General features: G+C 41.4%; 2 protein-coding genes across 2 annotated transcripts; both read right to left on the bottom strand.

The window, feature by feature from the left end:
• Positions 1-312: 312 nt before the first annotated feature.
• Positions 313-8,587, bottom strand: LOC137291218 (uncharacterized). The gene is made up of 9 exons (XM_067822514.1): positions 8,533-8,587; positions 4,815-5,164; positions 4,515-4,664; positions 3,770-3,928; positions 3,292-3,444; positions 2,545-2,649; positions 1,975-2,010; positions 1,688-1,816; positions 313-1,484 (listed from the first exon to the last, which is right to left on the bottom strand). The coding sequence occupies exons 1-9, from the start codon at positions 8,585-8,587 to the stop codon at positions 1,116-1,118; spliced, it is 1,506 nt and encodes a 501-aa protein (XP_067678615.1). The 3' UTR covers positions 313-1,115.
• Positions 8,588-12,341: 3,754 nt separating this feature from the next.
• LOC137291217 (QRFP-like peptide receptor) lies at positions 12,342-24,060 on the bottom strand. Its single transcript, XM_067822513.1, has 11 exons — positions 24,045-24,060; positions 22,847-22,945; positions 21,932-22,181; positions 19,595-19,875; positions 19,076-19,197; positions 17,395-17,516; positions 16,462-16,585; positions 15,240-15,442; positions 14,471-14,618; positions 13,518-13,705; positions 12,342-12,524 (listed from the first exon to the last, which is right to left on the bottom strand). Exons 1-11 carry the CDS (start codon positions 24,058-24,060, stop codon positions 12,368-12,370), a joined length of 1,710 nt encoding a protein of 569 aa, XP_067678614.1. The 3' UTR covers positions 12,342-12,367.
• Positions 24,061-25,477: the final 1,417 nt, after the last annotated feature.

Below are 25,477 nucleotides of genomic sequence, written 5' to 3'. Positions count from 1 at the left end.
CTGTTGTAGCAGGACGTGGAGTCATTCCACATATGACATCCTTATCTTGTCAGCTAGCTGACGGGCTTAACCTCTTTGGTCATGTGGACAAGGCGTACGACTTCGGATCAGAAGGTCCTTGCTTCGAATCCCAGCACGAGACTTGGAAATTGTAAGGCCACTACACAGTGGCCAACATCATGAGCATCGACCTCAAGTACAGATGCAACCAGGACTCATCATTGCCCTGCACAGGATTTTGACTTTCACATGTTATCTCATGGGACGTTTCGAGGGAGATCCTTGAACATGTAAAACTGACAAAACAAGGACTTTCTTTGTAAAATTTATTAAAGAACAAATAAAAGTTTGAAGTATTTTAGAGTAACAAACAAATGGCTTGTGTATAGTGCAAGATAAATATGATATATTACTTATAAAATATATCTGTCCAATGACATGTACAGGAAGGTTGACGCCCATATGTTTAGCGTTGATTAGAAGCTTTTTAAACATTCAATAACAAAAACATTTTTATCAAGTTTCTACACCAAAAATGTTAACACAGTGTAAACTGTTCAATGTTCGCAACATATATTTTTACAAATATTTTAAAAATTAACAGCAACTTGTTACAAATATTCCCCTACTATTCTTAAATTGTGATGAAATGATGAAAATTGTTTTACTGGCGGATAGTGCAAAGCTTGAAGTTTATCATAAACCTTGTCGACGTAAGTAATTTTGAATGATGGTAATTTATGTTTAAATGATGAAAGAAGGGTTATTTTCCTGTGAAGTCAGCAGTATTGCAGCTACGCAGAGGCAGTCTGCAAGGTAGTCGAGTTTGGAGCACACAAACCAGTGGATGATAGCATGAGCCAACAGAGATGACACATCGGAGAAGATGACCTCCAAGTTGGAATTCCAGCACCGTACATGTTAGTTTCGTGGTGCGCGACCACCATTTTCTGTAGTATTGGGACCTAACTAGGCTTGGCTGAACGTTATCTCCAAAAGATTGTATCAGAACAACCTATTTTGAATTGAGATTAAAATATTTTCAAACATACTATGTCATGACAGTTCAAGTGAATTATCTGAAGCGTTGCTATTCTGCGAGGCCGTTGCATGAACTAGTTGAGACGAGACCTCTTGAAGCCATCACCAGAACAGGAATCATCGTCTGGTGCCCTCCTCTTAAGAGATCTCCTATGGGAAGAAGAGGCACCAGAGATGGACGTTGGACAAGAGTAAGAGGCAGATCCGGGTGAAATGGTGGTGATAGTCGAAGTAGTTGCGCTGACAGCAGAGGTAGAAGTTGAGGAGGAAGATGGTTGGTCCTGTTTCCTCCTCGCTTGTCTTCGCTTCCTCAACCACCATTGTTTGGGTCTTGTGACGTAGCTGGTCTCATTTCTTCCGTCCGAGGGTGCAATCTTCCTCTTCTTGACGTCGCTTGTGGAGACGGAGGCCATATCCCTTCTCCTCTTTCTCGATTCGTTGACCTGTCGAAACAGTAGACAGTGAAGCATTAATCATTGCTCGCCGCTGAACATCACACTCAGCTCTGTTCTATAAGAGTGTTATGATTGTGTATTCTACATGCTGAAGTACACATATTCCGATTCAACGTTGTCTTTGTCAGTTATCAAGATGTTGAAGGAAGACCACAACAGGACGTGACCTGACACGTTCATGGTTCACATACCAGCAGGACGTCCTCCAGGCTCAGTCTGGACATGGAGGGAACCAAACGGCGGTTGACGTCCCCGGTGTAGGGGACGAGAGGGGGCGGTGGGGGACGAAGCTGAGGTTGGGAGTCTCTGTCAAGTTCAGACTGCAAAATAGGATGTCTGAGTGAAGAACGTGCACAAACCCACTTGTGTTAAAAGTAGGTGGTTAGATAACGAACAATCTATGTTTATACAAAGACGGTAATGTTCAACATGAGTCTCGATCACTGGAACCACATTCTATCATACTCCACGTGCTTACCTGATCCTCATCATAGACGATGGTAAATGCTCGTGCCTGGAAAAAGAGGAGACTGTTTTATGCCACCGACCATCTCCTCAATAATCAAATGTTTGAAAGACACAGATGTTCCCGTGTAATACAGGACAAGCAAGAGATATACCACAGTAGAGATTAGTAAAGTCTCCTGTCATACTTTTGACAGATATACCACAGTAAAGATTAGTAAAGTCTCCTGTCATACTTTTGACAGATATACCACAGTAAAGATTAGTAAAGCCCGGACAAGCTACAGATATACCACAGTAAAGATTAGTAAAGTCTCCTGTCATACTTTTGACAGATATACCACAGTAAAGATTAGTAAAGTCTCCTGTCACACTTTTGACAGATATACCACAGTAAAGATTAGTAAAGTCTCCTGTCACACTTTTGACGGAGATATCGTGTGTGTGTGTGCAGAAGTTGCTTAAAAGTCACGCAGCCGACCCCAGAGGGGCAAAAGTGACTTGCACCTACAAACTAAGTGAGAGCCAGAGACCTAAATCTATGACCAGCTTCGTTCTCATTGCCATTGGCTGTGTCACTGACCTGAGGCTGTGAGAATCTCAGTTTAATGACTGACTCGTCAACGTCTGAAGGCCACGCCACTTGGCTGAATCTGACTCTTTTCTTTGGCACTTTGGCAGGAGGAGTCTGAAAAAAATGTTTTATTATACATGATTAGCGTCCACAGGTTTGGTGGGGTACGTAAGTAGTGAATTAGCCCGTCACGCCGAAGATCCGGGTTCGATTCCCCACATGAATACCATGCGTGAAGCCCATTACTTGTTCCCCAGTCTTGATATTGTGGGACTGTTAGTAGCCCAGTAAACGAGGCGCAATAATAAACTCGCAGCTGTCACAGTAACAATGCTAATCTTCACAGTTTGGCTTGTACCAGACACACATGGTCCACTTACATACAAAGGCCCAGAGACAATTTTGTAAATCAGTGATCATGAAGTCAATCAGTGGATTATCTGGTCCAAACCATTTACAGACCACCGCCATACAGACGCCATTTTGCTGAATGCAATTTTAGGTACAAACAGAATCATACTTTTGCGCATACACCAAAGATGATGTGTTGTTCCTTCAGTTTATTAAAGGTATTTACCTGATCAGCGGAGTGTCTGGTCCAGAATCGATTATTTACAAACAACCGCCCTACAGCTGGAATATTGCCGAGTGTTCCATAATTCTAACTCACTCACTCCTTCAGGTAGTATAAAGGTTGTTTACCTTCTCATGAACCTTAACTCACTCACTCACTCGGGTTATATGAAGGGTATTTACCTTATCATCAAATGCAGTGGTTTGTTTGGGCATCACGTTTTCTTCATTCAAGTCCAGGCTTGTTGAGGATGAGCTGGAAGTGGTTGGGGTGGACGCCCAGCGGGATATATCGTTGATCCACTCTGGCAGATTCATAGTGGACACTTCCACAACCTGGAACAAGAACACAGTAGGTCATACAGAGAGGTGGGTTTGGAGGTGTGGTTGTGGGTGCAGTCGGAGTTGGTTATAACTTGTCAGAACCGAAGAAACACAAATTGGTACAGGAAACGGAATGTGAACCACTGAAACATGGCTACTATCACGTGATCGTCTGTCAGGACTCGATTGTTTACATATCGCCGCCACATAATAGTTATATTTCTGAGTGTAACACAAACCTTAACTCACTCACACACTAACTCACGCACACACTCACTCATTCACATACTCACTCACTCACTCCATCAGATTACATGAAGGTTATAAGGTTATTCACCTTATCATTAGATACAGCGGATTGTTTGGTCATCACGTTTTCTACATTCAAGTCCAGGCTTGTTGAGGATGAGCAGGAAGTGGTTGAGGAGGAGGCCAAAGGGGATATACTCGTATCACTGATCCACTCTGGCAGATTCATAGTGGACACATCCACAACCTGGAACAAAAAAACAGTAGGTCATACGATATAGGTGCATCACCATGCGACACATAGCTCGATATTGAGACCATGATTCGATACATGTCGTGATATGTCATTTTCTAAATTTGGAGCCTAACATGCAGCCATTACAAAAAAACCCATTACATAACAAGTACTCACTCTCAAAGAGTCATGTTTGCTTTCTAGTGTAGGCAAATACAGGAGAAGGCTAAAAAATAGTAATCGATATGTGCATGTCAAAGGTCGAATTGATATCATATCAAATGAATCGTATATCGTATAGTACAAAACGTGCCGATGAAGCATTTGTGTATCGGTGAATCGTGACATCCCAAGTAGATACATCCACAATGAACAGAAGAATGGCCTCCAGAAAGAAGAACGGCAAAAATGCCTACAACACATAACCTCTTCCTCGTCTTGAAGGTGAAGGCTGTTCAGCAGGAGACGTCAATTAAATCAGTTATGGATAAGTTCAGAAATCAAACCTACTCTGCTATCTGGTTAGTATTTATCATCTAAGAATTCATTTTCTGAGACAGGTAACTTAGCGTACACATCTGTGTACAGAAATAATCACCTTCTTTATGTGAGGAGGGGTGACTGTTTTCACACAGGAAGTCTGTTTCTTGGAGATAGAGACGTCTGAGGATGACTGAAGAGGCTTTCGCCCAGCATCATTTGATGCGCTAGGAACTTTGACAGTCTCCTTCTTTGATGTCAGCGTGTTCTGGAACATGGTTAGCAACGACTATTGGCGTGAAGGGAAAGTGAAGTGAATCTAATGTTTGCCTCAGGGTTTTGTCTAATTAAGCTCTGCGTTTAATGTATAAACCAAGTAAAGCTGATTCCACGAAATAAATACTGAGAAAACGACTACCTGGTTATTTGTAGATGACTTGATACCCAGATTGAGTTTGGGAGGCTTGAAGAGAGGCTGGCGTGGTCTGATCAAGTGCGAGACAGAGACTTTGTATGTTGTCTCAGACATGAGGCTCCTGTCAATGGGGGTTGATGTCCACGCCATGACGCCATTTGGGGAGGAATCCTGTCCAAAGTCGTTGTTTCCATTCTGGCGATTCAAGGGAGAAACGCCACGTGTGCCTTGTGTTCTACCCTCGGGCCGATTCAAGGGAGACACCCCTCTAAGACTGTATTTGTCTAGAGACACTTGACACACAGGGTCCTGGAATCTCCTCATAGGAGACACACCACGTCTCCAGTCGTTGCCTGCATTGTAAAGTTAGGGATTCACCAGTCTCTTACGTACACAAAATGCATAACATCAACGTAGATGAAATATATACTGCGTCCTAGGGACTCACTATATCATTCATTGTAGCAGATTCTCGACAAAAAACATATAGCTCTATTACATCTGTCATCTCATCAACATTATGCTTTACCACTTTAGAGAGTCCTTATTGTTCCTGTAATAGTAGTTCCCGGGATTCCATTGGGCCTCGGGGTTTACACTTTCTATTTATAAAGATTAAGTGAAATTAAGTACCTTAGAGTCACGACTGCATCTCAGATTGAACAGACCACAACAAAATGAGTTTTAATTCACTTCAAGCCACAATCTTGTCTGGGATGCGTGTTGTCTAACCTGGGTCATTCCTAAAAGTCTCACCCGGAGCACCTGTTTAAAGCTTTGCATTTTTTGGACACATTTAAAGACATCTTGACACGAGAAGGGGTGATCTATTTTGTTCTTTGTAATTTTCGATATTATACCGATAATTGAAGCCGATGATTTTAAGCCTCTAGTAGGCGAAGAGTGGCACTTCTCGAACTCTCTCAATCTGAGAGTAAGATAATTTGAATCCGTTCCATACTACCCAATCTAATATCCTACTTTCATGTAGCTTCAGGCACAATACTGGCAGTTAGCATGGTCTATTGCTTTTACCAACCTGTGTAGACTAACCTCTTTGTTTGTTAGCATGGATTTGGTGATTATGGGGATGGATATGTCACAAAGGACCATTTTTGTAACTCTGTCATCAGATTTGGCTTTTTTCTCTGTGAGAAACCAGAACTGATTAAGGAGGGCTTAATCAAATATATTATATCACATTACCGTAATGTCACTTAAATCACTAGTAATGAAAGGTCAAGTGAAATATAGCACATGTCAAGAAATGTCCTCTCTGGCTTCTTATCAAGCTCACAAAGAAATTGCATTCCATTCCTCTACTAGAACTCTGCGGAGTCCTGGGAGATCCACTGATCCCACGCTCAAATGGGTTAAGGTCTGTTGAGCCTGCTGGCCACTCCATACGCTCTATATACTGCTGCCGTGACAATCCTGGCCCTATGAGGCCAAGCGTTGTCGCCTTGCTGTAAAGATGGTCGACCATAAAAGCCATGAATAGTTTGAAGTAACGGCACTGCTACAGGAGCCAGACTCTCGTCAAATAACGCTGTCCGGTAAAACGACCATCGGCCACGTGCAATGGCGTACGTCCAGTAGGAGTTATCTCTGCCCAAATCCTGTTACTGTCTCCATTCTAAATGGTTTCTTTGTTTCTTAAATAAAGGCTTGTTATTACATATGCATTTGTAGGTGTTCTCTAATTTGTCACCATTATCGTGAATTCGTTCTTAGGGCTCGAAGCAAGTAATCGACTCGTGTATGTACCCACACTAAAATGTCGAGAAGAGAAGAGCAGATGTGATATCTCTCTTGCTAAAGGTTATCTCTTGATTCTATCGAAACGACCCCTGCGTGAGTTCCTGCTAAAGGTAGGGGCTTGTTGACAATATATATCACTTCTACCCTTAAAATAGTCAGAATACCTACTTCGGTGGAGACTGGTTCTCGCGTTTGAGCTCTCGAAGCAGTCTATGCAAAATGACACCCTTATTCGGTGTGATTAATGTTTCATGACACGTCGTTGTCAGTATGTTTGGTTATGAATTATTCCTTTATCAAGACATCTGAACAGGGTCCTACTATGTTCTTTCTTTCTTAATTTTATTTTTGGGTCATTTTAGACTAAATTTATGGCCGCAACACGTTTCATCACTTGTACTCCTTGTACTTCAATACAATGTACTCCTTTGTCCAGATATGTATATATATCGTTTTACTTGAATGGTAATTGCCCTGGAAAGACATACCTATGGAGTACAGTAAGGGACGTGTTCTTGTTGCTCACATCCTCCCATGTTCTGTCACCTTGAGCTCGTTCTCATGGATGAGAACGCGAAACATCTTATAAAAATGCACGACACTTTTTTCATACAGAAATATCAAAATACAACATTTCTTTATTACATGACTCATCGTGTAAGCGAATCTTCATTTCCTATGTAAGGAAAGGATAACACAGAAGATAAAATAATCGATGGTAAAGTAACTTCATGGTACTGATCATCTCAAGATACACTCTTTTGTTAGTAAATGTTCCGAGATCTATAAAGAAGGCCTATGTGTAGGACTAAGATGAAGAACATGTCTGTACATTAGTAGAATGGTACTTATTTTTGTAGAAAATATTTGTAGAACGGTAGTTATATGTTCGAGGCGAGTGGAGAAGCTCAAAGATTTAATTTATGATTATATGTTCACATATACATTTTCGGTCTGTTTTATTTTATTCAATCTCTATCACAATGTAAGCATTACAAAATGGCTGAGGGTGTTGTTGTACAACACAGCCTCACTTCTTAGACTACCTTAAGTCTATGTTAAGATATGGGAGTTACGGTCACTTTGGCATTAAGATCGTCTTGTACAACGCAAGGGAGGATCCAGGATTTGGGGGAAGAGGGGTGGGGTTTGTGCGAGCGGGTGGGGTTTGGTGAGAGGTGGAATGCACATATATTTATCATGAAATCCAAAGATCAGGCGGAAATGCACCTCGGGAGAGAAAGGGCGTCGCGTCACCACAAACCCCGATCCGCACTTGCAACGGCACCAGGAATTGTAACCCTCAACCGCCACTGGTGGATGAAGACAGACTTTATATATGTCCCCATCACATTTCAGTAGGCTTGGAGCAGCTGGCCAGCAAAGGGTTTCTTATTTGCTATATAATGTTTTATTAAAGAATTTATTTATGATAACGTTTGTCAAACAAAAACATATAAACAGTACCAATCCAAAACGAAAGAGGCTGGCTTAGATTAATTGCTAAAAATTCCCGATAAATAAGACATGGTTGAAACACTTGGAACGGAACCGCTAACATTTATGGGCGAGTGTATTTTTCTTTTCGAATAATCTAAACATTGTATGCTGCAACTACAGATCCAACGAAGACTTCGTTGAGTCAAGTCACAAAACGGGATTCTCAGTCTTCAATGGGGTCTTCCATGATATGCATTCAGACAGACTATGGTGAAAAAAATAAACAAAATGAAACAAAAGACGGAAAAGAAAGTAAAGAAACGAAACAAAATACCTGGATAACGTCCTCGGGGCATATTAGACGGAGTAAAAGAACAAAACTGTTGCAGAAAGATCAAGAAATGTGGAGAATCCTGAAGACACGTCTGATCGCTATGAAGACAATCAGCAAAGATGGCATTCGTTGCTTAGCGACCACTCGTGAAACAATATAAACTTCGTGCCCGTTTTACAACCATACTTGCTTTAGAATCTCTAATGATCTCTAGCGACTTCTGCATAGCATTTGGATACATCTTGTAGAATATAACCGCTTACAAAAATGAAATCCCGTTTGAATGTGTACATTATGACGTCATTAGCTTGTGACGTCATATGTGTGTAACAACTCCCTCGCAGCGGAACTACAAAACCTATGTAAACAAAGAATTGCAACGCATATCGAAATAGTATTACACGTTTTAGAAAATTTCCTCAGTGAAAGTAACCCATTCTATCCAACATGTTTAATTAGATATGTAGTGATCGAAGCGTGTAGAAGCGTCAAGAAATACACATAAGATATCGAATGAACCGTGCAACATGTGACGAATCCCCAAATCTCTCTAGCTTTGATTACACGATGCCATTTAGAAAGTGGTCAAATGCAACATATGTCATATTTGGGATTTCACTTTCTTAGTAAAGTACAAATTCTAGTACTTTTTTCGGTTGAGTCCCATCCGGGATTCGAACCCGCACCCTCAGAGTCAGGCACCTAATCGCCAGCACACAAAGTCAGCCGCCTAGCCCGCTCAGCTAGAATTTGTACTTTACTAAGAAAGTGAAATCCCAAATATGACATATATCTCTCTAGCTTGTTGGGGACGTACAATGCCAGTCACATCGAGCTGTGGGTAGGAGTAGGACAAACGTGACTCACATATGCGCAAGTTGGCGGGAAAGGGCCACTAAGTGAGGGGTTTCCTAGACTGCATGTATGGCGTCTCTTTCATCTTGAAACTAAAAATTCTGTCACTCGGAGTCAGACTCCCTGGCGAAAGTCAGCATTTCATTTGAATAATCGTACGATGCCGAAATAAGTATTTACCTGCACTGTTGTATTCGGGATAAATTGAAACACAACTATTAAATTGAAGAATAGTTTATTAATTCCATAAAGTCTTCACCGGGTAACAATTAATAACATATACATATAACAGTACAAATAATCTGGACCCAAACAAACATCCGTGTAAAAGAGGCTAATATCCCTGAAATCGATGATCCGACAATAGTTTTGAAAAAGAGGATAGTAGCATTTAGCATGCAGCATACTGGATGGGTATTGGTAACAGTAGAAGAAATTAAGACAATGGTAATAAGAAACTAGTAATCGATGTTGAAAATACGTCACCCAAATGTGCCATGATCAGTATAATGCTTTTGTACCTTTCCGTCTTTATAAAGACATAGATGTGATGACGAGGATGTTTGTACCATGCCTAGATGTGGATAGAGCGTCGGCCCTCTGATCTTCCCCGTGGTTTTTCTGTCACAGAGATCACGATTTCGCTTTCACATACTTACAAAAAGTAGAGTCGATGCTGATTGGCTGAACTAAGCCACGCCTTCAACTCTCCAACGCCATCACTTGTAACATCGTTGAAAAATAGAACAAGATTAAAGAATGAAACAATGTATTTACTTGAAAACACTACAAAACAAAAACGAAATTCCAACTCAAAAACACAATACCTGCAATACTTTTGCACAAACCTAATATATGAAACTTACAGTGTGTTCTTGCGAGTATTTTTACTTTCCACTTCGGAAACCAGATTGTGAATATCTTGGTCACTGACAGTTTCTGAAAATCGACTGCTGACACCATTTGTGTTCGAATGAACATTTTGAATGTTTCCAGTCAAAGGCATTTCAGTTTGTGAACTGAGATTGCTCCGCCATTGTATACTATTAGCAGAATCATTTCGGGTGGTCCGAGTGAAGTATTACATGAATTGCGGAATGAGCCGAGAAAGCTATATTATTGACTGCGGAATGATCCAAAACAGTTCGAGTAACCTATTACATGGATTGCGGAATAAACCGAGATCGTCTGAGTGAAGGACTAAATAGTTTACGGGATGAACCGAGATCGTCTGAGTGAAGGACTACGTAGTTTACGGAATAAGCCGAGATAATTCAAGCTGATCAATAAGCATCAATACATGCCCCAGGCATATGTTAGTTTTAGTTTCAAAGGATGCTTCCGATCGCGACTGCACAAAATGATACAGAAATATCATGCAAAGGCTTCTGTCACTATCATTAACGTCAGTTGCGTGCTTTCATGGCGTAGTGCATAAAGCGATAAGCATTACGGAAATGTTTTCTTTCAGTATGTCTTAGTAGCAACGGAGGAAACCGACTCTGAAATGTTGCATGTAACACAATACCTACTGCTTTAGACAAACTTCAATTGAAAGGAATAACAGTACATATTCTACTCACGTCAGATCGGGAGTGTCAGTGAAGTGTACGGAAGGATGCGCGTGGTGTTCGAGTTACCTAACGTGCCAACATCGCCTGCAGAGTTATGTCCCTTTTCTTGTTCTTTGGTTCCTTTTCTCAGATTTGAGAATTGTATTGAAGCGTTAAAGAACGATGACAAAGGATCTAGCCGAGAATGAAACTGCCAAGAAGTAATTGTACATACAATGACGTTTTACTTTTTCAAACAGGGTTGTACTAGACTGTCTTACGACACAGCTTCTTCGTAAAGTAAAACAGTCTAAGTATGTCAGTCTTGTGAATCGAATTCGTAGTGTTTCTATTACAGTTTCCGCCAGTTCAGTCTGTAAATATATACGCTCTTTCTGTATAGTCTCTCGTCACTCTTACAATACAGACTGTCATAAGTATTACTAAAACCAATGAGCACGAATAAAGTGACGATAGAGGCCTAACCACTACTAATCTATGTTTCGAACCATCAGTCACAGGGTCCTTGCACATCTAGGGGACGCAACTGTGCACAACGAATTGTACTACGAGGAATGTAACCGATGCTCTACTGTTGTTGCTGCCAGCCATACAGAAGGTGGCGTCTGTACTTGGTGTTACTGTGTATCCGTCGTCGTGTGTCGTCCATGGGACGTCACCGAGGACATCATCACACCCGTCACAGTGTCTGCAAAATATTCAAACGGGTTTACATATTACAGGTTGATGTTTAGTCACATGGCGACACAATCTCATGGAGTAAGTCGTGGTTGTTTCACGTTGTTTTATCGCTGCATATATATTCTGGGCCAATTAGCCAGATAGTTATTAAGATGACCACCAATGCTCAATGACATGACCACATGATCACAGATATTAACAACATGATCGCAGATGTTAACAACATGATCGCAGATGTTAACAAAGTGGATCACAGATGTTAACAACATGGTCACAGATGACTAATAACATGATCACAGATGCCCAATAACATGATCAATTATGGCCTGTGGCTAATAACATAACCACCTATGGCCAATGACGTCGTCACTGATGGTTAATAACATAATCACAGATGATCAATAACATCATCACTGATGACTAATAACATGATCACAGATGCCCAACAACATGATCAGATATGGCCTGTGGCTAATAACATAACCACCTATGGCCAATGACGTCGTCACTGATGGTTAATAACATGATCTCAGATTGTTAATAACATTATCACTGAAGGCTCATGACATGATCAGCATCACTTTAGCTATGATGATAAGCAGCAATTCATTATTGGTTTCTAACAGCAACAAAATGTGATTGGCTTCATCTTCTATGGGTGAGTGAGTGATATGGGTTTGTGTCCGTGTAGAATGACAGTACATGGCTAAATGTATGAGTTTTAAGTACCCTAATGGTTCGCAAATCCATACAGTGAACTGCTGCGCCTTAAATGATTGGGCCATGCTAGGAGGTAATAACTGATCGAGTTAAGTTTGACTTCCACATTGTACCCAAATAACACAATATCCTTTTAAACGCCAGCCTTTTGCTTCAGTATCGCACCTTAACATGCAGAGCACTCGGCACTGCTATATACGTGACTTTCCGGAAGCAGTTGTAGAGTAGACACTGCTCTGGTATCTAGAGGACATCGTAGACGATGTTGCAACCGTTGTATCGCCACCAGGAGGCGCCTTTAGTCCAAGACATCTTCCGAATCGCTTCCTGAACTGGTGGCGAAACTGTCTATCAACATATGTAAAATGACATGTGAATTATTTCTTTCATAAATACACAATGCCCGGATTGGACTCAATCCAACAAATTTACTGGAATCTGTACTTCACAGAGAAAGTGTAATCCCAAATATGACGTGTTACATCTCATTCATGACTGTTATACACAATCAAAAATGAACTTCACTGTCTGTACTTGAATATGTTGAATATGCATTGTCTTTATAACTAAATAAATACAAATTATGCTATCTTACTGGACCAGGAATTATGACATTTGATGCTTGTTATCTCTCTAAAATATAGGTACTATATAATATAGGCGAAATAGGTACTAGACCCCTGGCTTGTCGCTATAGCAAATATCCAGTCACGCCGGTAAATCACCACGGTCACTTGCCCCACTGGCTAGTGAATTTTCATGAGGTCATTTTGTTAGATATATCACTCTCTGTTAAGTGAAAATACATATTTAAATAATGCAAGATTATGACTTGATAAATGATGGTATTTTGCTTAGTGTGTCGATTCCCAAATTCCGGGCTAGTGAATTATGTTGTGGGCTAGTAACAGTCAGAAAATATTTAATGAGAATGTAACCCCAAATATGACGCCTGTTACATAATGATTTCGCGATGTGGGGACGTGGCTTCTTGTAACACGGCTTCAGCTGATACAATGACAAAATGATTGAACGTCGCTTCAATCACAGGCAACCTGTAGCGCAGCGTAGAGAATATGACCAGTATTCATATACGCTCGCATATGTGAAGACTGGTCATTTTCTCTACGCTGCGCAACCACATTTGCGCTACAGTTTGCCTGTGCTTCAATACAAAACGTTGGGTGAGTCTAAGGAAGACTTTCCTACAAAAGCGAACCACCGTTACAGGTATCTCTCAGGCAATCAGCTAACTTGACAGACCGTAGGGTTAGGCAGGGAACTCGTCCTGTCCATTGGGCAGGTATATTTGAAGAAGGGATAATGTAACGGGGTACTAACGATGACATGGCCATGTAGAAGTAGGGGTTGAGGCTGCTGTTGAAGAAAGCCAGAGTCTGAACTGTCAAGCGGTAGATGTCCTCGTCTTTTTTAGGCTTGATGTCGAACTCCTTCAGAACCTGGTAGAACAACATTGGTCCCCAGCACACCACGAACACGACCAGCATCGCCACCAACATTTGCATCACCTGTAGCACAACAATGGTGTAAGTAAAAGCTTCAGCTGAAAAATACGGTGGCATACGATTTGGCCATTGAAATATTAACAGAGTATGATCTTTAAAATGACATTAACGTACGATGAACAAACGAGGGCATTTACTAAAAGTTCTTTGTTAGCCACCCAACTTTGTCCAGAGTGTTAAAAAAAAACACGTTCTAGTGGAATTATTCATTGCCTGATATGGAATGGACAAGACGGTTGAAGAACAACAGATTGCAAACTGTAATGACAGAATAAGAGAAAGGCATACATAACCAACTAACCTTTGGACACACAGTCTTCATATTTTTTGCGCATAAAATATATAAATATTTTACTTTTTCCTATAAAATAGATGCTAAATGTTACATGGAATTCCAAATTTTACTTTTATAGTAAGTGTTGCTCCTGATCGCCGGAAAAAGCTACCTTGCCATATTTGGAGGGATATGGTATAACCACATACCTGGGCCCGTATTCTCGACACGCTCGTAGCCCTAAGAATTCTGAATTTAGATCGTATCTAATGTGTTAAAAATGGGCTTAAGAAGGTCTTAGGGCTACGAACGTTTCCAGAATAGGTAGCCTGGTAATTTCCAAAAGATGAAATGGGAAAATACAGTTCCAGATTAACGTGTTCCGGATTAACATGTTCCAGATCAACGTGTTCCGGATTAACGTGTTCCAGATTAACGGGTTTCGGATTAACGTGTTCAAGATTAACGAGGTGTTACTGTCTACCTGTACTGACCTTTATCCTAGCCTGAATAGACCCTTCCGACTTTTCCTCCGCAGATTTGTCCGACCCCTTCGCCTTGTCGGTTCCCCCTGAACTGGGCTCTGGTGATGTCCCTTTGCTGCTGCTGACGCTGTCAGTGGTCGTCACCTCGGACTTGGTCCTATACAGTAGTGGGAATTTGGTTATACCCCATTCATCGCTGATACCTGCATTAATCCAGGGCTTCTATTCGGCCATTACCAAGCAATGATTTCTCTACGTTGTTACTTTTTTCATTCCCATGCATTTATACTGTTGTCTGCTTTCGAGTTTTTTATTCATTCACCTGATCAAGGAGTAAGATTATATACCTGAAACGTCGTGCTCCAGACAGAGACGTTGACACACAGAAACTCTAGCCTAGACACAATAAAATGCTGCAGATGTTTCTTCGTAAATTTATGTAAATGTGTTATTCCACTAACAGAGGATTATTGTAGCGGAACACACTGAAATAGAACTGGTTTCTTACGGCTATGCATATGCACAAATGTGAAAGGAATTCAAACATATCCACAGCCTAAGTAGGCTTAGCCTCGGTATTACATTTTACACTGTTTATACTGGGTCTAACAAACACTAGTAGAAGGTCGCGAATAGAGTTATCGTTCCTGTTTGAAGAAGTTCAGATATTCCTACGCCAGTGTGAAATTCCTCGTGAGAGTCACAAGTCGGCTTGTTCCGGAATAACACGAGTTGGTCACGAATGCAAGTTTAGGTAGACAAGAGTCCAGTCAAATACCTTCCATCCCCTTGCATATTCCTCGCTGACACGGCACTGCGGTAGAGTGCAAGGCAGCTGCCAGTGTAGGTGTAGCACATGACGCCGAGGGGAGCCAGGTAGAGGAGTATCAGCATATAGATGTAATACAGCTGCACCCACAAGTAATTCACCGTCACAGCGATGCAGATGTTGGTGTAAGTCAGAGAGTTGTAATAGCTCTTCTGTAATGGGAAAATCATCGACTGAGCGTTTGTCTTCTTTATCTCCAAGGCTTTTCCCTAAACCTATACTTGGAAGTGATTTTTCCCTGCCCTTGATTTATACTATTGTGTTACCAAGAAATCAAACGTCGACAAAGGAGAAAGGCAAGGGAGGTAACTCCTATGATCAAGAAAACACAGGCATCGACAGGTTTAATGAAAAGAGTAAGTGAGTGAGTGAGTTAATATTTGACGTCACATCAACAATATCTCAGTCGATGTTGAAGAGTAAAACCTGTCGACGAGGGACAGTAAAAACACTAGAATATTACAGACATAAACATAAAACTAGCATGAAAAACTAAAGCATTGTAATTAATGTTGACAATAAAGAGGCTTTCGACCGTGTTAGTCATTTGTAATGCATAAATTTCTCGCAAAGTCGATCATCGGAATTACCGCCGCCATATTGTTGACATGGTAACCGAGAAGGGCATGCATGTTGTCTGAGATTGTTGGAATCAGGGGAATGGGTCAAATGGTCAGTGCAGGTTTAAAACATTGCTTCTCTAGGCGATATTGTCGAGGATGCTGAGAATCAGGGGCGGTATTCATAAAAGAACTTAAGTCAGAAAAAAAAATTTTAACGTAGGTAAAAACATAGTTTCTTTATGAATACCACCCGAGGACAGCGTTTTTGGCGCTTGTCCGACCCACTGGACTGACTTCGTCCTTCACCCTGGCCAGAATCCATGTGTTTCGTGCAGGCTACTGTCACATTACATAACATAACCATTCGAGTTTTGTTTAATGTAACGTTTAAATGCAGAGAAAATTATTAAAATCAGAAATAAGACTGATGGATGCTATCGACAGAAGGTAGGGTCACATGAAACCTGAAACAAACTTTCAGCTCCTGACCAAATGAATGAAGGATGACTGAGTTTTTGAGTCAATGAGTTGTCATCTGTTATAACGTTTCGGCTTTATTTAAGAATTGGCAGACCACTGTATAAGACACTGTATATGGACTTACACACCATGATCAACACTGTCGGGGTGCACAGCACTCCGGACAACACCCACGTGATCACAATGAGTATGCGTGCGCGGGTCGTGCTGCACCGGAACTGAGCCTTGAGGGGGTAACAGATAGCGTAGAATCTGAAAAAAGAAAGCGTTGAACCTTGGTGTCCTCTGTACTAGCTCAATGTGTATCTGACAACTGTATGGCGTCAAATGGACAAATGCGATTTTGAGACGTTTGATATTGTTAATGTTTCGATATCTGATACAGGATTGAGTGAGTTTTGTTTTACGCCGCACTCAGCAATATTCCATCTTAATGGCGGTAGTCTGTAAATAACGGAATTTGGAAAAGACAATCGATCTACGCAACTGGGCACCAATGACATGTCAACCACGTCAACGGGCCTGATCACCCAATCCCGTTAGTCGTCTCACACGGCAAGCATGCGTTACTGAAGATCAATCCTAACCTGGATCTTCACGGGTACGGATTTGTGGGTAAATTGTTTGGTCACTTCGGCCACTTCGGTCACTTCACTTGGCCGTCACTTCGGCCTGATAATAATGAATTCTGATATAAATAATGAATTCTGACCAGAGGACCAACTTAACATCTGGTAACGCATGATAGAACAAGTCGTAGGGAAACTGGTACAGAGTGACTGAATTTAAACTGGTGTTTCGCAATGTTGACGCTGTGTCCGTCGGCGTGGAACATTGATCATAATATCAACCAGTGGTTTTCCTGGCCCAGTTTTGAAAGTTTTACGGAATGACTGCCCTACAACACGTGCGTTTGGTCAAACGGCGTGACCAGACGTGTTGTTGATAACGCCTACTAGGTTTTTTCGAAGAGTCTTCAGTCATGATACAGGTGGTAATTTGTTGACTTGCAGATAGAGCCACCCCCAATCACCGACTCAAGTCGGTCACAGAACGCTCACCTCTCGAAGCTGATGATGGTGAGGGTAAGTACGGAGCAGGCCAGACTGAAGTCGCGGATGAAATATGTCAGTACGCATGCGGGCCCTCTCAGCAGGTCATTCAGGTAGAACAGCTCCAGGGCCTGGCGGACACAGGTGGGGTGTTGGAGTTAGTTTATGTTGCGCGAGTTTGAGATATGAATATAAATACGTATGATGTATAATTCATACCTATGGCCGATGAAAACGCTGGACGTGAATATGAATACACGTTTGAATGACATTTTGTGTTATGAATACACACTTGAAAACTTGAAATGTGAATCCACCAACTAATAAGAAGAAGGGTTTATTTGTATAAAGGCCATACGACCCATAGAGCAAGATGGTACAATAGTGATCTTGGTTACCAGTTTCATGAAACAACGCTAACAGGAGCAGAATAAACATGTTCTAAGTACTTGACAAAGTTATTTATGATATTAATGTCTGATGATGTACATATGCTATGGAGGGAATAATAGTATCCATGGACCGTTTTTGGTATGTAACGCCGACGCATATCCTCATAGCGTTTACAAATATAAACAATATGAATTTCATCCTCGATACTTTTACAGTGTTTGCATAACACAATGTCGTCATTGCAAGAGGCAATACTTCGTCTAGTATATTTGATACCAAGTGCACTAGATCCTGATCTGAATAACGTGAAAAGATGTTTAAGTTTATTACTTATGTTCAATGATAGATATTTTTCACAGGTCAGCAGCGATTTATGTGATTTGTAAAACGACAGCGAAGGAGCATCTAGGGAAAGATGCCACTCTTGCATGGAGCAGTTGTTAATTCTTTCGGTAAACATATATAGAAACATTTTTGTATCGCCAACATCTTGGGAAATCCAAGCAGTACCAAAACCATAATGAAATAACAAATCACTGACGTGACGAGCCCATGTTGCACGTTTCCTGAATTCAACAGATAATAGGAATTGATAACATTGATATGGATATCTACTTGGGTGCATTCTATTATAATCTCAGCCATTATTTAATATATTTGACATAATAAACATTGCTTAAGGGTGCCCTCCCACATTCCCCATATGCAACAGCATTAGATGATCTGTAACTAATCTGAAGTAAGAATTTGCAAAATTCTCGATGGATAATTTCATGAATACACACAAAGAGAAAGCATGAAATGTGACTCCACCAAGTCGTATGGCATGCGATGTGAATACACAAGACTGTGAACCTATGGGGTGTGAAGAACACAAGACAGTGAACCTATAACGTGTGAAGTACACAAGACAGTGAACCTGTGGGATGTGAATACACAAGACAATAAACCTATGTGAGGTACACAAGACAGTGAACTATGGGATGTGAATATACAAGACAGTAAACCGATGTTGGGTGAGGTACACAAGACAGCGAACCTATGGGGTCTGAAGTAAACAAGACAGTGAACTTATAGGGTGTGAAGTACAAACGACAGTGAACCTATAAGGTGTGAAGTACAAACGACAGTGAACCTATAAGGTGTGAAGTACAAACGACAGTGAACCTATGGGATGTGAAGTACACAAGACAGTGAACCTATGGGGTGTGAGATACGCTAGACACTGAACCTATGAGATGTGAATACACAAGATAGTGAACGTATATGGTGTGAATACACAAGACAGTGGCCATACCTTCATGGGCAGACATACTGTGAGGAGGAGAATGTCCGAGCATGCCAAACTCAGGATGAACAGGAACGTGGACGACTTCACCTTCAGCCAGCACGTCAGGCACGATATCGTCAACGCGTTACCTGCGTGAATTCGTGGATGTAACACCAGCAGTGATGCAAAAAGCTGTAAGCTCTAAATAGTCGCGTATATTATCCATTCTCAAAACCACTCATTACTAATCAACTCGCAGGCCAATGGTTATTTGTGACGTCATATCGACACCTGCTGACTGCCTACAGTTATTGTGATCTTCAACAGTAATGTTATCAAGGCGAAATAACGAAAACTAGACAATTATAAATGTCTAAGAGCAATAATAACACACTCTTAAACCTGATTGGTGGCTGCGAATTTGACTTGTCAATGTAGTCAGTCTTAATCTGCTGACTTCTTACCAAGGAACAGCCAATCACAGACCATACTTTTAATACCAGTTATTACACCAACGGGTGTGTAATTAAGAGAATTGCGTCATACCTACAAAGCCGATGATGAAGATGGTGGAGAAGACGATAGTGACGGCGAGAAACCTTGGCCAGTTTCTGTCCGACAGGACGTTTGACTTCTCCCACATCTTGGCCCTCACCTCTTCCGGACTCTGGGTGGAAGCCGCCACACAGATGCCGGCACACTTACACAGGGCTTCCGTGGCTTGTTCTCGGGTGTACTTGTACCAGAAGTTAGGCGACGGGAACTCGTCCAAGATACCACACAGCGCATCCGAGACGTCATTGTCGGTGTCGTTTTCGGTGTCGTTGCTGTTCGGAGACGTACAAAGTCATTGTGAAATACAGATGACGACAATGGTATTAATAATCGTCATAATACACCAAAGTCACAATCAGGGAGACTATACAGAGATGTTGTAGATTATCCCTGATACGATGTAACAATGTTAACGCGAGAAAGGCTTTGTAACGTCATTACTACTGACTTGAACTTTGACCCAATTGTCACTCTGCCAACTCTTGTGACACTACTTCAGACTACTTTGAACGACCATTAGGGACACATTTGTGGCAACAGGGCCATCTTTGTATACTTGTAACTGTGAAATCAATGTACAATGTTATTTTCTACAGAACCATCCTCGATTATCAGAGTGTATTCTATCTTCTTTCCAGAATGACGTAGCTCAGAACTTCTCTCGCTCAGAGAAGTAATTTATTTTCATGCATCAATATAGAGCTGAAGAAGCAAAGGTAGTCTAAGTAAATTTAGTTTCAATGTATTTCGTTACACTCCACCACTGAGTCTAACAAAACCTAATAGAAGGTCGCGTCAAGTAACCTTTGAACGACCGATGACCGTCCAATCAGACGCGAGACGGTTAAATAGATTTAACCAGTCAGACAACGGCTACTATTGAGGGATCGGAGGAACTTTCAAAATATTCAGGTCACCAACACAGGTCTCTCCATAAGCAAAAATCCACATATAACACAGTTATATGACCTGCAGTATATAAGCTTTGGGGTTTCTGTTGACATGGTTACCATTAGCTAATAATTCCGCAAGATGAATATTGGCCAAAACACTATTTTCAACGACTGTTTACTCACCGTTGTCATGGTTGTACGTTCGCCGAGTGGATCACCCGGAAGCGAGAGTACGCTATATAGCATTCGGTATCGTTTTGGTACGAACCTTTTCGAGATAAAAAGTTCAAAAGGTATTTGCGAATGTGCCCTTTCGCGATTTGGTAAGCTGTGTTCTGATTCTGTGTCAATCTCAAAGGTTACCTGACGCGACCTCCCATAAGGTTTTGTTAGACTCAGTGGTGGAGTGTAACGAAATGCACTGAGACTAAGATTACTTAGACTGAAGCAAAGGAGTCCTGTCGAGGCTAATAATAGATTGAAAATGATAAATTCTTCAAATACGAAATGGAAATTTGAACATGACGTGTTCTATAGCTCAAGACGAATTCTGAGTGAGTGGATGGGTGCATGATTTGCTTTAACGCCACGGTTCCAGTCATAGGGTCCGGACGTAACCAAGGTACGCAACTCTACGAAGTTTTATGTTTACTGTTTTAAACTTTTGAGCAGGCCTGTGATCCAAGATGGATTTAGAATGAGTGACTGAATGAGTTTATAACGTTGTTTTAAACTCTATTGCAGTTACAGGCTCCTTTTTTGCAAGGGGGAGCAACTCGTCACACAAAACACTTAGGGTGCCTCATCACTTGTGTCCCATCACGTCATCACTTGTATCCCTCACCAGGCACAAACTTCGACTTCATTCAGCCATGTGCTATTTTCACTGCTATGTCATATGTATCACAAGTTTATGAGGATAATATCCATAGGATTACGGAGTCAAAATATGACCTCATGCTTCCATGTTCATAATGTGTTTGTTATGTTACGCCTTGCTCAGCAACATTCAAACATTGTATGGCAGTATTCTGTAAATAATCGACTCTGTAATCATGCTGGGCGGTGGGGTAGCCTAGTGGTTAAAGCGTTCGCTCGTCATGTCAACTCGGGTTCGATTCCCCTCAGTGGTAAAATGTGTGAGGCCAGTTTCTGGTATTCCTCGGCGTGAAATTACTGGAATATTGCTGGAATATTGCTAAAAGCGGTGCAAAACGTTACTCAGTCAATCAGCTGTCCACATGGTGTTGCGGCGTAAATGCTCACTCGTTCACTTTGCGCCTGTGGTTGAACAGCGAGGTTTGTATATGGGGACATACATCAACCAGTTAAGACTGATCGCCAAGTTGTATAAGCCATCTTTTACGATACCCATGGGTTGATAATTAAAGGATCTTCACAGGTGCCCTAATACAGTTCATATAGGTATACTCACGTGGCTGACGTCTTCGCTGACGAAGCTGCAGTTGATGTGACAGCGTAGTCAGCCCCTTTGATGTCGATACCGGTAACATTAGTCACCCACAACGTTTTGTTAGTATCCTCGTCACTGATCATGCTGTCTGTTGTCTGACCATCTGGGGTGACGTTGTCTGTGACGTCATCACCAGTCGCCATCACCATCACGTTGGCATCCGTATCGTTGGCTGTAGCAAGGTCTGTCGTCCAGTTGCCGGTATTTGTATCTGTTAACATAACAGCCACATTTAATGCCCCTCTGAACAGAACAGGGGTTATATCATGGCATAAGCTTGAAGTGCTTGTGCATTTGGAACCTACTTACAATGCATATTATATCCTTTAAACGTAAGCTTCGCTAATTAAGGTTGGGATAATTCCAGAATTTTCCTATTGCGATAGATTGTGATATGTGTTGGCGTATTGCAATATGTATATCAGCATATTGTGATAATGCTACACAAAGTTAAGGTAATGTAATTATTGTTTCCTTCTTTTTTTGAAACACAGACCTGTGAAGGTCCGGGATAGAATAGACCTTCGGCAACCCATGCTTGTCACTATGCTTGTCGTAAGAGGCGAATAACGGGGTCGGGTGGTCAGGCTCGCTGACTTGGTTGACACATGTCATCGGTTCCCAGTTGCCCATATCCATGCTCATGCTGTTGATCACTGGATTGTCTGGTCCAAACTCGATTATTTACAGACCGTCACCATATAGCTGGAATATTGTTGATTAAAACTAAACTTCCTCACTCAAATTCTCAAAAGCTTCAAGGCGTAATTCATCATGCTCTGGCGTTTCCTCACGCAGTCACACACGCTAGGTGTGCCTGGAGCAGCTCGACCACCAAAGTAAAGTGGGCATTCGTATGACGTCACCTATACTCACCAGTAACGGCTTCATCAGGGACGACACCGAACAACATCGCAGTCAGGAACACAACGGCGGTCCAAACGTTAAGACATCCATCTCTCCGTCTGGCCGTATCTGCACCATAGAGCAGATGTAAGATAATTAGATTTGTAGAGAAATCACTCAGAGTTTAAATGTATCTTCCTCAATTATTTCTTTGTTTTCAAGTTCATCACTGGACAATGTCAATATAAAGTCAATCTGTGTGGGAAAGTGTGCGTGCATTTCGTACCTGTCAACAAGCATACAGAAACCTCACAGGTAGTATATTTTATTGTTTAATGGTTTGTAACATAAAACAAAAAGTAAATGGATGTACGGGTACAAGCGACATCATATAAATGGATATCTCACTACAAATGACGTCTACATGGTCTGAGTGAGTGAGTTTAGTTTTACGCCGCTTTTCTCAATATTCCAGCTATATCACGGCGGTAGAGACCAGAAACTGGCCTCACACATTCTACCCATCGGAGAATCGAACCCGGGTCTTGGGAGTGACGAGCAACCGCTTTAACCACTAGGCTACCGAACCTCTTCAGATGTGGTCTGCAGGAACATGGGTGTGGCGATTAAATGTACACTTCCTTTTGCAAGACAGTGTACATATCTTCACGTTTGTAATAACGGTATGTCATTTCAGTACTGAATAATTGAGAATCTCTACATTACTTGCTTTAGAAATCATTTGGTCGCATAACAATTATGTATTCTTTTACAAATCGACTTATTGTTTCAAAATGAAAGGTTTGTATTGACTCATCAAAAGCATTTAACAAAAGGAGAGACTATAGGGTGGTAAAACGACTTAATATGTGAAAAAAACAACAACACTGACCGTTTGCCATTGACGTAGAATAGATCAGCTCAGTTCAGGGAGTTTTCAGAATTAGCCAGTGCCTCCTCTCTGTGATACGTCTCGCAAAGACTGAGACCAGACTGCCCACGTCTAAACCACTAATACCATTAATTGCCGTCATAAACATAACAATCTTTCCACATCGTTGTCGTAAGCATCAACGATGTTTAATGTCGTACATCACGACAGCGCATAATGGACAAATGGATTTGGTTCCAACGACGTTATGTCCTAAAACGGAATTCCACCCATTCTCCTGTATCCAGGGTGTGGTTTTCTCCACTAGACATTGAAAGGGAGCGAGTTCGTTTTTACCTGAACCTCTGTCCATTTCGTGCTAACGGTATATTCCATACACGCCATAGCAAGAACCGGAAGTGCCACCATATTGAACCAGCGTCGGGCAATCAACATTGGTGCAGAGCGGTAAAAGTTCGTTTAACGTTGTTTATTGATAACTGTCAGTCACGCACGCTTAACGGTAAACTGTTTTTAAGACAGAAATTGTTTCCGGTTTCTCCTCTGTAGTTTGTGATATTGGGATAAAAAAAATAGGTGCTTTGGAACCATCAACGTGAATGACGTGGATTAACCCGTCAAAGTACCTCGTGGTTCTTGGTGGCATGCTTCCAGACCTTTGTCACTCACAACCATCATCTACAACTCATTTTCAATGAATACACATATCGTTCAATTTAGTTGCTTTACGGACAGTGAATCTGTAACTGTGTACGGGTTGAAATCATACCCTGTCAATAATTAGCTGTTAAAAATATCTGATAACCATGTATTATTGACGGACATTTTCCCCACTCCCGCAGTCGTTCATGTTTATGTAACTGGTGATATGAGTTTCATCGAGGAACGACTACTGTTCAGGGATTTATTTATTTATTTATATATTTGGGTTATACATACATATTTTGGTGGCATTGGTGGGGTCTGGAAATGCAGGACTAGTTGGAATTTAATATATATTCTCGAGTGATGTATGTCCTGAAACAAAACCTTGTTTGACTCCTTTTGCAAGAGATAAAGACTGACTGACTGACTGACTGAATTACTGAATGAATGAATGAATGAATGAATGGTAGCTTAACGCCGCACTCAGCAATATTCCGGCTATATGAAGGCGGTCTGTAAATAACCGAGTCTGAACCAGACAGTCCAGTGATCAACAGCATGAACATCGATCGACGATGACATGTTTCAACCAAGTCAACGAGCCTGACGCCCAATGATGTTGGTCGCCTTTCACAATAAGCATGGGTTGCTGAAGACCAGTTCTAACCCGGGTCGAATGAATTAATTAGTCACTATTAACAAGGAGGTCTATTTTCTTCTGTCCGGCACAGCACACTACTCTGACACAGAACACCATATGTGGGGCAGGGACGTTTTCAAAGATCGGAATTATTATCATTTCTCAAAATAGTCATTGCATATATCCTTCGTTCTTCCTTCGCTCTTTCCTCGCTCTGAGTGAGAGCGAGTAAATTCGTCCTGAACAATATTTCGATCACATATTCTTAAAAAAAGTAGGGGATAAAGATATTCAAAAATTCCAACCAAGTATCAGTACCAAAATACGCGTTAACGACAAATATGCTATGCCAGAACGTGTATCTCATTAAGTTTTAACACAAACACGCATTCGATAATTTACACCTGCTCTTGAAGTAATGCCACGCGCGTTCATAAAGAAGCAATCTTGATTCAGTTTCAAAGAAAGTGCATCTCTGTGAGAC

This window comes from Haliotis asinina, chromosome 7 (assembly GCF_037392515.1).
Source record: "Haliotis asinina isolate JCU_RB_2024 chromosome 7, JCU_Hal_asi_v2, whole genome shotgun sequence".
Lineage (NCBI taxonomy): Eukaryota > Metazoa > Mollusca > Gastropoda > Lepetellida > Haliotidae > Haliotis > Haliotis asinina.
The sequence above is the reverse complement of the archived record's forward strand: the minus strand, read 5'-3'. Positions and strand labels throughout refer to the sequence as shown.

What these genes read in the sequence shown, in the direction of transcription:
- LOC137291218 (XM_067822514.1), bottom strand. Translation starts at nt 8,587, where the DNA reads ATGTATCCAAATGCTATGCAGAAGTCGCTAGAGATCATTAGAGATTCT. An exon ending in AGTCATCTACAAATAACCAG is followed by an intron (nt 4,665 to 4,814) that starts GTAGTCGTTTTC and finishes ACCATGTTCCAG; the next exon opens with AACACGCTGACATCAAAGAA. An exon ending in TCGTCTATGATGAGGATCAG is followed by an intron (nt 1,817 to 1,974) that starts GTAAGCACGTGG and finishes CCTATTTTGCAG; the next exon opens with TCTGAACTTGACAGAGACTC.
- LOC137291217 (XM_067822513.1), bottom strand. An exon ending in CTATTCAGGCTAGGATAAAG is followed by an intron (nt 13,706 to 14,470) that starts GTCAGTACAGGT and finishes GTTGTGCTACAG; the next exon opens with GTGATGCAAATGTTGGTGGC. An exon ending in TTCTACATGGCCATGTCATC is followed by an intron (nt 12,525 to 13,517) that starts GTTAGTACCCCG and finishes ATATGTTGATAG; the next exon opens with ACAGTTTCGCCACCAGTTCA.